The sequence below is a fragment of the Entamoeba dispar genome, genomic scaffold (genome assembly GCF_000209125.1).
Source record: "Entamoeba dispar SAW760 scf_1105229462413 genomic scaffold, whole genome shotgun sequence".
NCBI classification, from domain to species: Eukaryota; Evosea; order Mastigamoebida; family Endamoebidae; genus Entamoeba; species Entamoeba dispar.
In genome coordinates this window covers 1-9839 of record NW_001855180.1, presented here as the reverse complement: position 1 = coordinate 9839, position 9839 = coordinate 1, and the positions used below count along the sequence as shown (strand labels likewise).

General features: G+C 19.3%; 4 protein-coding genes across 4 annotated transcripts, besides 39 other annotated features; all 4 read left to right on the top strand.

Moving 5' to 3' along the window:
• Nucleotides 1-64: a sequence feature (AT_rich).
• Nucleotides 65-244: a microsatellite.
• A 19-nt stretch (nucleotides 245-263) lies between these two features.
• Nucleotides 264-363: a microsatellite.
• Nucleotide 364: 1 nt separating this feature from the next.
• Nucleotides 365-470: a microsatellite.
• Nucleotides 471-478: 8 nt separating this feature from the next.
• Nucleotides 479-637: a microsatellite.
• Nucleotide 638: 1 nt separating this feature from the next.
• Nucleotides 639-789: a microsatellite.
• A 44-nt stretch (nucleotides 790-833) lies between these two features.
• Nucleotides 834-1025: a microsatellite.
• A 12-nt stretch (nucleotides 1026-1037) lies between these two features.
• Nucleotides 1038-1214: a microsatellite.
• Nucleotides 1205-1308: a microsatellite.
• A 3-nt stretch (nucleotides 1309-1311) lies between these two features.
• Nucleotides 1312-1373: a sequence feature (AT_rich).
• Nucleotides 1374-1376: 3 nt separating this feature from the next.
• Nucleotides 1377-1547: a microsatellite.
• A 97-nt stretch (nucleotides 1548-1644) lies between these two features.
• Nucleotides 1645-1811: a microsatellite.
• Nucleotides 1812-2104: 293 nt separating this feature from the next.
• Nucleotides 2105-2144: a sequence feature (AT_rich).
• Nucleotides 2145-2147: 3 nt separating this feature from the next.
• Nucleotides 2148-2215: a microsatellite.
• Nucleotides 2188-2784, top strand: EDI_185340 (uncharacterized protein; the record flags this gene model as incomplete). The annotated part of the gene is made up of 1 exon (XM_001739787.1): nucleotides 2188-2784. One exon carries the CDS (start codon nucleotides 2188-2190, stop codon nucleotides 2782-2784), a length of 597 nt encoding a protein of 198 aa, XP_001739839.1.
• Nucleotides 2680-2854: a microsatellite.
• Nucleotides 2719-2902: a microsatellite.
• Nucleotides 2856-2989: a microsatellite.
• Nucleotides 2990-3026: 37 nt separating this feature from the next.
• Nucleotides 3027-3048: a sequence feature (AT_rich).
• Nucleotides 3049-3056: 8 nt separating this feature from the next.
• Nucleotides 3057-3219: a microsatellite.
• Nucleotides 3220-3357: 138 nt separating this feature from the next.
• Nucleotides 3358-3396: a sequence feature (AT_rich).
• A 92-nt stretch (nucleotides 3397-3488) lies between these two features.
• Nucleotides 3489-3517: a sequence feature (AT_rich).
• A 205-nt stretch (nucleotides 3518-3722) lies between these two features.
• Nucleotides 3723-3793: a sequence feature (AT_rich).
• A 77-nt stretch (nucleotides 3794-3870) lies between these two features.
• Nucleotides 3871-3963: a sequence feature (AT_rich).
• A 260-nt stretch (nucleotides 3964-4223) lies between these two features.
• EDI_185330 (uncharacterized protein) lies at nucleotides 4224-5390 on the top strand (the record flags this gene model as incomplete). The annotated part of the gene is made up of 1 exon (XM_001739786.1): nucleotides 4224-5390. The coding sequence occupies one exon, from the start codon at nucleotides 4224-4226 to the stop codon at nucleotides 5388-5390; it is 1167 nt and encodes a 388-aa protein (XP_001739838.1).
• Nucleotides 4433-4469: a sequence feature (AT_rich).
• Nucleotides 4674-4739: a sequence feature (AT_rich).
• Nucleotides 4863-4944: a microsatellite.
• Nucleotides 4892-5060: a microsatellite.
• Nucleotides 5149-5220: a microsatellite.
• Nucleotides 5222-5285: a microsatellite.
• Nucleotides 5391-5661: 271 nt separating the features above from the next.
• Nucleotides 5662-5699: a sequence feature (AT_rich).
• A 134-nt stretch (nucleotides 5700-5833) lies between these two features.
• Nucleotides 5834-6766, top strand: EDI_185320 (uncharacterized protein; the record flags this gene model as incomplete). The annotated part of the gene is made up of 1 exon (XM_001739785.1): nucleotides 5834-6766. The coding sequence occupies one exon, from the start codon at nucleotides 5834-5836 to the stop codon at nucleotides 6764-6766; it is 933 nt and encodes a 310-aa protein (XP_001739837.1).
• Nucleotides 6281-6301: a sequence feature (AT_rich).
• Nucleotides 6767-6806: 40 nt separating the features above from the next.
• Nucleotides 6807-6851: a sequence feature (AT_rich).
• A 372-nt stretch (nucleotides 6852-7223) lies between these two features.
• Nucleotides 7224-7245: a sequence feature (AT_rich).
• Nucleotides 7246-7368: 123 nt separating this feature from the next.
• EDI_185310 (uncharacterized protein) lies at nucleotides 7369-8268 on the top strand (the record flags this gene model as incomplete). Its single annotated transcript, XM_001739784.1, has 1 exon — nucleotides 7369-8268. The coding sequence occupies one exon, from the start codon at nucleotides 7369-7371 to the stop codon at nucleotides 8266-8268; it is 900 nt and encodes a 299-aa protein (XP_001739836.1).
• Nucleotides 7691-7724: a sequence feature (AT_rich).
• Nucleotides 7838-7890: a sequence feature (AT_rich).
• Nucleotides 8069-8172: a microsatellite.
• Nucleotides 8269-8383: 115 nt separating the features above from the next.
• Nucleotides 8384-8562: a microsatellite.
• Nucleotides 8515-8582: a microsatellite.
• A 3-nt stretch (nucleotides 8583-8585) lies between these two features.
• Nucleotides 8586-9837: a repeat region.
• Nucleotides 9838-9839: the final 2 nt, after the last annotated feature.

Below are 9839 nucleotides of genomic sequence, written 5' to 3'. Positions count from 1 at the left end.
ATATATTATATATTACATATTATATATTAATCATATAATATTTATATTTGATTATATATTATATTTTTATTCTTTTCTCTTCTTTTTTATATTATTTTATTTTTTATTTGAATATATTTGTTTTTGTATTTTTGTTATTTATTTTATTTCTTATTTTTTGTGTTTATTTTATTCTTATTTATCATATTTATCTTTTATATATGTTATATTTGATTTTATTAATTATATTAATTAGTATTTTATTAATATAAATATTATGTTTATTATTTTATTATTTATTTATTTTTATTATTTATTTTATCTTTTCTTATTATTCTTTTATTATTTTATGTTTATTATATTTTATTTTTTTATTTCTTTTTAAATGTATGTTTTTATTATTTTTATTTATTATATATATTCCTTTTTGAATTTATTCTTATTCTGTTATTATTTATATTTTTTATTTATTTTATTCATTCGATTGTTTAATAAGAAATATATTCATTTTTATTCTTTGTTTATTATTATTATTTATTTTTATTTATATATTAATTTGATTAATATATTTGTATTATATCATTTTTTGTATTATTATTATTTATATTTTGTATTATTATTTATTATTATTATCATTTTTATTTTTATTTATCATTTTGTATTATATTATTCATTATTTCATGAATTTAATATTTATAATGAAATCATTTATTAATCATTTCATTTTATAATGATATATTATTTAAATTATTTTGTTATATCACATTGATTATTTAATATTTAATGATATAATTTAATGATATAATATTAAGATAATAGATATAAATAAAATGATGAATATTGAAACAATCATTTAAAATCAAAAATAAATAATAAGAAATAAGAATATAATATAAAGAATAAAGAATAAAGATTTATTAAGAAAGATAATAAAAGAAATAAATAATAAATATAAATCAAATGATAATAATAAAAACAAATAATAAATAAATGATAAATAAATAAGAATAATCAAAAATATAATAATAATAAAAATTAAAATTAAATCAAATCAAAATAATCAAAACAAGAAATGAAAATAAGAATCAAATGAAAATAAATAAATAAATAAAATAAATAATAAGAATAAAGAATAATAATAAGAAAGAAAAGAAATATAAATAAACATAATAATAAATTAAAATAAAATAAGAAATGAAAAATACAATAATAATAATAAATTATAAAAATAAGAAAGAATAAAGATAATAATAATATAAAATGATAATATTAAAGAAATTATTAAAATATAAAATAAAGATAAAAGAAAACAATAAAATATAAAATAAATTCATTTTAATATAAATCATTTAAATAATTAAATAATAAAATTATTTTATAATATTGAAATATTTCATAAATATAATAAGAAAGAACAAATAAAAGAATAGAGAAAAATAAATAAAAGAATAATAAATAATAAAATAAAATAATCAATATATTAAAAAGAAAAAAAGAGAAAAAATTATATATATAAATAAAAATTATAAAAATAAAAAAGAATAAAATAAATTGCATAAATAAAATAATGATAAATAATTTACATCAATAAATTAAACATTTTTTATTGCATATTTCTAATTTCTATAATAAAAAAATACATCCATTATTTCATCATTATTTTCATCATTTATTTTCTCATTTTGAATTATTCTTTTTTATCTTCTTTCATTTTATAATCTCAACATTCTACTTTTATTCTTTTCATCTTCTTCTACTTCTTAATTTCACTTTTTCTTTCATATCCTTCTTTTTCATCATTTCTCTTCCTTTTTCTCTTATTTCCTTTTTTTCGTAGCCTTATATGTTAATCATTCAAATAATGATAATATGAATTTTATACTTTTCAGTTTATCAAAGTTATGATAAAATGATAAATGAGAGTAATGAAATAAACTTAATCATTTTATTTAATTTATTATCTAATCAAGTTATTCAAATTAAATGAAATATATTATCATTGCAATTCTTCTGTTTTGTGTTTACCATTTTAATCAGAATATTATTTCATATCTTTTAAAATCAATGAATAAATAGATAATTATCATTTCATTCTTATTACTTTATTTTTGTGATGTATGAAATGATAAAATAATATAATAAACATATTATTAAACTATTAAAATGTTATAAAAATAAAAATTAAATGAACTTAAAAATAAATAAAAGATGAAACGTAAAACAATAACAACGATAATTGATATTGAATATGATGAAATGGATATGTATTTGTATGATGGAAATGAATATGAAAGAATTGATAGAATGAAATATTTAAAAGAAGAAGAAAAGAAAATAATTGAAGAAATCATTTCCAATGATAAGAAGAATGTGAAAATTAGAAAAGAAAATATTAAAGGAGTAGAAATGATGATTAAACCAGAAAGTAAATTAACAATGATATTCAATAATATTAAGAAAGAAGTAGAAAAGAAAGGAGAAAATGAAAGAACAATCTTTTGTATTCCTAATGGAACAAGTCAAGGAAATGAAAGAAGAATAGAAAATTCAACAAAACTTGGAAGATTAAATAATGTACAAATCATACGGAAATATCATATAATTGAAAGAATACATTCAGAAGAATATAACATAGAAACACCAATTCTTATCATAGAAAATACAGAAATAACATATGGAAATATTAAAAAAGAAAACGATAAGATAAAAATAAGAATAATAAATACTATAAGAACAAACAATAGAATAGAAGAAAATAAAGAAATTAATAGAATAACAACAGAAGAAAAAGAAGAAAATGAATAATAATAAATAATAAAATTATAAAAGGAAATAAAGAAGAAAACAAAATAAACACAAAAGATGGAGATATAAAGAAATTAAAGAAGAAAAATATATTAAAACAATAATAGAAAAGATAGAAAAAGAAGAAGAATATTCAGAATATTCATCAGAAAGAGAAATGATAATAAATATCAAAAGAATAATATACAATAATAAAATCAATAAATGATTTTTCACAATTATCATAGAAAATATGATATCAGTTAATTAAAAATAATTAATTAACTTGAGTATTGTATATTTATGATTTTCATTAATATTTATTTATATTCAATTAGAATTAACCATTATTTATTTTTATTGTATTACTATTCTTTTTATTAATTTCATTATCACTTTGTTTAATTACTGAAATGACCAATAATTTATTCATTATATTTTTGTATTTAATATTTACAATACTCAGATTAAAGAGTACTTCTTTCAATTTATTTTAATTCAATGAAGTATATCACATCTTCATTTTCTATAGATTAAGAAATGTCAATATTTGAAATTGTAACATGTTTTTATATTGTGAACAAATATATTGTGAATATAATAAAAATATAAAAGTGAAAAATATAATTTAAAGAAGATTAATTGAATTTACTATTAAACAATAAGATAATCAAAATAACTGATATTCAAAAGTATTATATAGATTATAATCAGATGAAGTTGTGATTTATTATTAAAAATAAAATAAATTATTCCAGTGCCTAATATATGGTTTATTTACATCATTTTACTTTTCATCATTACAAATTAATGTTTTATTAAACATACTTAATACAATGTGAATTTTATTCATTTCATGAAAATAAAAATGATTATTACTCATTTCATTTTATCTGTTTTATAATAATTCATTTTATCACAACCATTATCAAATTGAAAGAGATGAACATCTGTTATTGAAATTAAAATTATTTAATTAATTATCATTTGAATTTGAAATATTTTTATGAATAAAGAAATTAATAAAAATGAATAAAGAGATTGTTATTTTGAAAAAGAAGGAAAAGTATTCTTGTTGAAATAAAAATGCTATTTTAATCAACAAACAAAAATAAATTTGATTTTAAATAAGAACTATTTTTAATTTATTTTTTAGATTTTTTAAAATGTTTGTCAAAAAATAACATAATATTTTTTATTCGTTAACAATGTAAGCATTACGTAGTTTTTTCTTGTTAAAGTCAAATGTCATTTACGATATATTTTTACATAAGGAATTAAAAATCAACAAATTATGTATTATTTTCAACAAAAACAAATTAACAACTTAAATAAAATAATTTTATCATAAAACTCTTATTTGTGATTATTTTTACTCAATTTCTATTTATAAAACAACAAACATCATTTCATATAAAACCGATGGTATTTAAATAAATCAAAACATCTGATTATTATCAATGAGTACAGAAGGATCAAAACAAACTAAACTACTTTTGATTGGAGAAACAGGTACTGGTAAAAGTTCATTGGGTAATTTTATTTTAAAGAAGAATGTTTTTATGGCTTGTGAGAGTCCAAACTCAGTTACAAAAAAGACTGATGAGTGTTCTGGAAAAGGTGATAGAAGTGATGTATTTGTTGTTGATACTCCTGGTCTTAATGATTCTAATAATTTTGATAATATAAATATTCAAAATATTATTGAATGTGTTAAAAAAACAGGATTACAAGGAATTGTATTGACAATGGATTTTAATAATCCTAGATTTTCTCATAGTCTTAAACATCTTGTTAAAGTTATATCTGATGTTTTCCAATTTGAAGATATTTGGAAACATGTATGTATTGTATGGACTAGATGCTATGATTGTTTCCCATCATTTATGATTGAAAACTCTAAAATTGAGAAAAAAAAATTTAAAGAAGAAATAATTAAATTTATTAAACAAACAAATAAAATAAATGAAAATATTGATATTGAAAAAGATATTCCAATGTATTACGTAGATTCACAATTACTTGATAGTGTTGATAGTACAAGATCAGAAAAAGATGATGATACAAGATCAGAAAAAGATGATAGTACAAGATCAGAAAAAGAAATAAAAAAATTAATCGAATGGGCAAAAAAATTAAAATTAATTGATAAAGAAGAAATAAATAAATCAATAAATGAATTTAAAGAGATTGAATATGAAGAAAAAGAAGAACGTGAAATAATAGAAGAAACAAAAGATACTATAACATATAAAATAACAAAATATATAAGACCTAAGAAAATAAAGTATAATGAAGAATTTATTTATGGTGAAATTACTGAAACCAGTAGTAGAACTATAACAGAAAAAAAATCTAATAAGAAACCAAAAAAGAGTAATTGGATTGTTGTAGGTGTTATAGTATTAGGCGTTGTTGTTGGTGCTGTTGTTGGTGGTGGTATTGGTGGTGGTATTGGTGCTGCTGTTGCTGCTGGTGCTGTTATTAATGTTGCTGCTGGTGCTGCTGCTGGTGTTGGTGCTATCGGTGGTGGTGTTGTTGGTGCTATCGGTGGTGGTACTATTTTTGGTTTTATTGGCAAAAAACTCCTTGGTGATGATAAAAAAAAGATAACTGATACCAAATAATTGAAAATTAATTAAACAATATAAACGATTTGTATTTTTGATTTGATTAATGGAATATAATGAAAAAAAACTTCAAAATACAATATTAAAGTTTTTATTAATTCAATTTGAGAAATAACATTATGAAAAAATAAGCAAATATTGAATAGTGATGAACTTGTTGTGCATTTGTGATTGTTTAATTTAAACAATATTTACTATATTGGTTGTGTGAATTTTTTCTTATTATCTCATTATTCATTTAAATGTAGTTATTTATCATTGACCATTCTAAATTTATTCAATATTAAATTATTTATAAATATAAAAGGGGGTATGTTTTATCATTTTAAATACGATAAATATTTGTTTTACATTAAATAAACGACAAACATCATTTATAAATAACATTTCATGAATAACATAATTCTAACATTTAAAGAAAGGATAACTAGAAAATATAAATGACTGGACAAGAAAGAAAACCAATTAAATTACTTTTAATTGGAGAAACAGGTAATGGTAAAAGTTCACTTGGTAATTTTATTTTAAAGAAGAATGTTTTTATGGTTAGTGATAGTCCAAACCCTGAAACAACAGAGGTGAATGGAGATTATGGAGGGTATGATAGAAATAATGTATTTGTTATTGACACACCCAGTCTTCAAGAATCAAGAGAATTTAATGAAAGGTTTTTGAATGATATGGTTAATTTTGTTAAAGAACAAGGAGGAATACAAGGAATTGTTATTGTTTTGAACTATAGCATAAATACAATTTCCAACAATCTGAAAATAATGATTCAGATATTAAGTAATGTTTTCCCATTTAAAGATTTTTGGGGACATGTATGTATTGTATGGAATAAGTGCTACTATTTTTTCTCACAAGACCAATTAGAAATGCAAAAGAAAAATAAAAAAAATAAATTTCTTCCAGAATTATTGAAACTTACTAAAGAACCAACAGGAACAGAAGGGAGTGTTGATGTTCAAATGTATTATGTAGATTCTCAACCAGATGAAGAAGGTAATAACATCAGGTCAGAAAATGAAATAGAAAGGTTAATAAAATGGGGCAGTAAATTAACTCCTATTAACATCGAGGTAGTTGAATATAAAATAATCACAGAAGAAAAAGAACAAACAGAGTCAATGGGAAATAATGGGAAATATATAATAACACAACTCAAACACATGAAAAGAGAAATAAGAATTTATTGTAATGGAGAAATTAGGTATGGTAATTGGAAAATTATAAAAGTTGAAAGTAATGAAATCACAACAACATCAGATATACCATTAACAGTACCAACAAGAATTGTAGTAGCAGCAACTGCAGTAATAGCAGTAGGCACAATTATATATTTTGTTGGTAAAGCTATTTCATTATGGTGAATTCTTGTTCAGCATTAAACAAGTAATATTAACGAAATCCTAATTAACTATTTTTAAAATAATGTTTTGTTTTTATTAAAATAAAGATTCGATTAATTTGTTTATTTGTATATGAAAATGAGAATAAAAAATGAATGTGTTAACAAAAGATACAATTAAAATTGGTGAATGCTTTATTCTAACCAACATCTCATTTTTTATATTCGTATTATAAATTGATTATCAATCTTTAAATAATGTTTATAGATTTTAGTACAACTTCAAATTAAATTTGTAATAAAATAAGTTAAGTTAATATGCTACTAAAATTATTCATTTGTTTTTGAATAATATTTCAACTAGTTTTAAATAAAAGGATATAATAAAGAAATTCTACAAATTTACATAATCATATACGTTAATAAAACGTAAATATAAAATGATAACACCACTTGAAATGAAAATAATATGAAAGGTGTATATTTAAATAAATAAAATATGAATGAAAACAATTAAAAACATTCTAAATATCTTTAAATAACAAACGTCATTCTACAAATACAAAATTTATTGATGATCAAATAGAGATAATATTTAAAGTTGTTTTAACTAAAAAATAAACAATGAGTATAAAAGGATTGAAACAAACTAAATTACTTTTAATTGGAGAAACAGGTGTTGGTAAAAGTTCATTAGGTAATTTTATTTTAAAGAAGAATGTTTTTAAGGGTTGTGATAGTCTAAATTCAGAAACAAAAGATGCTGTTGGATATTTTGGAGAAGGTGATAGAAGTGATATATTTGTTGTTGATACTCCTGGTCTTAATGATACTAGTGGTTTTGACAGTAAAAATATTCAAACTATTTTCAATTGTGTTAAAGCTACAGGATTACAAGGAATTGTATTAACAATGGATTATAATAATCTTAGATTTTCTACCAATCTTAAATATATTATTAAATTTATATATGATATTTTCGAATTTAAAGATATTTGGAAACATGTATGTATTGTATGGACTAAATGTTATAATGATCTCTCAGAAAGGAGAATTGAAAAAGCTAAAATTGAGAAAAATAAAATCAAAGAAGAAATAATTAAATTTATTAAACAAACAAATAAAACAAATGAAAATATTAATATTCCAATGTATTTTGTAGATTCACAACCAGAAGAAGAAGATTATAATACAAAATCAGAAGAAGATGATGATAATACAAGATCAGAAAAAGAAATAGAAAAATTACTCAAATGGGCAAGAGGATTACCATCAATTGATAAAGAAGAAATCAATAAATTAATAGGCGAATTTAAAGGCATTGAATATGAAGAAAAAGAAGAAGAAGATGAAATAATAGAAGAAACAAAAGATACTATAACATATAAAATAATAAAATATATAAGATTTAAGAAAATAAAATATAATGGAGAATTTATTTGTGGTGAACCTACTGAAATTAGTAGCAGAATTATAACAGAAAAGAAATCTAACAAAGAATCATCAGACTGTGTAGTGATGTAATTGAGACAGTGGTAACACTAATTCAGTATTTAGTTATTTGAAATAAAATACAAAAATCAAATGATTTAAATTTCATTATGGTTAATTTAAATAAAAATCAATGAAATGGATTAAGAAATAAAGTAAACATGAATAAAAGAAAGAATAAAATTCAAAAGAATAAAGAAGAATGAGATGAATAAAGAAGTAAAATAAAGAATGTAATGAAATAAACAAAGAAAAAGAAAATGAATAAATAAAAGAATGATTAAATTACTTTAATATAAAATTAAATTAAAAATGAATTAAATATAATTTATTATTTTATTAAATTATTGATGCCTTACTTATATTCTTATACCTTACTATGTTCATATCTATGATTAGTGCTTTTCTCTTCTTTAAATATCTTACATAAATATATGGTCTTTTATTGAATTTTCATTTTTATTTATTATTTCTTGATTCAAAATCATAAGTATTTTATTTTTTTCTTCTTTTTTTCATAACTCTTCTTTTCTTAGATTAATTTCTTCTTTTGTATTTCTTCGTTTGTACATATTTCTTGTTTAATCTTTAAACTACTCAGTATATATTCAATTTATTATGTTTATTCATCTGTGATTTTTTTTAGTGATTATACAATTGAGAAGGATATGATTTATTGTTATTTTATTACAAATACTATACATTGCATATTTTGATTCATGTGTTCATATTACTTTCATTATTCCGATATTTGTTACTTTTTCTTTATTTATATAATGCCTTCATTAACATTAATTTTTTTATTTTATTTGTCAATTTATCTTCAAATCATTTTAAAATTTCATTCTTATTTCTCCAGTTCTTGATATATTCTTCTTGAAATTTATCTTTTATATCTTTTATTATTTTCTTTTTGTCTTTCTTTTTTCTTCTTCCTCATTCATTTTTAATTTCTTTTTTATTTATTCTTTTACAAAATGATTTATACAATCTGTTCTATATTCTTTTCTTTTTTTCATTTACTTTTATCATACTTCCTATTTTATCACATCTTTTCATTGTGAAATACATATTTTTCTTATTATTTTATTATTCATACTTTACACTCTTTAATCAGTCTCCATATTATTTTGATTTATATATAATCTATTGGTACACATTCCTGTACATATTATATTTCTTTTAATCATTTTCATATTATTTTATCTACTTCATTTAATTTCATAATTGTTCATTTAACAACAGAATCATATTAAATTTGGGTATTATTTCTGTATTTATTCTATTAATATAATTCTTTTATTATCATTTCTTTTATTTATTCTAATAATTCTTTTATATTGTTAATTGTTTTCTCTATACATCCTAATTCATCATTTCTTGTAATTTGATAAACTCTTAAATATTTATATATATGTTTTTTTATCTACTAATGGTATAGTATTCATGATATATGGGATACTCATATTTCTTTAGCACTCAACATTTATTTATGTTTATTTTAATATTGATTCAATTGTATCATTTATTTTTTGATGTATTATTTCAATTCATTTTTTTATTTCATTAGTTATTTTAAGGTCATTAATATATAATACATATAA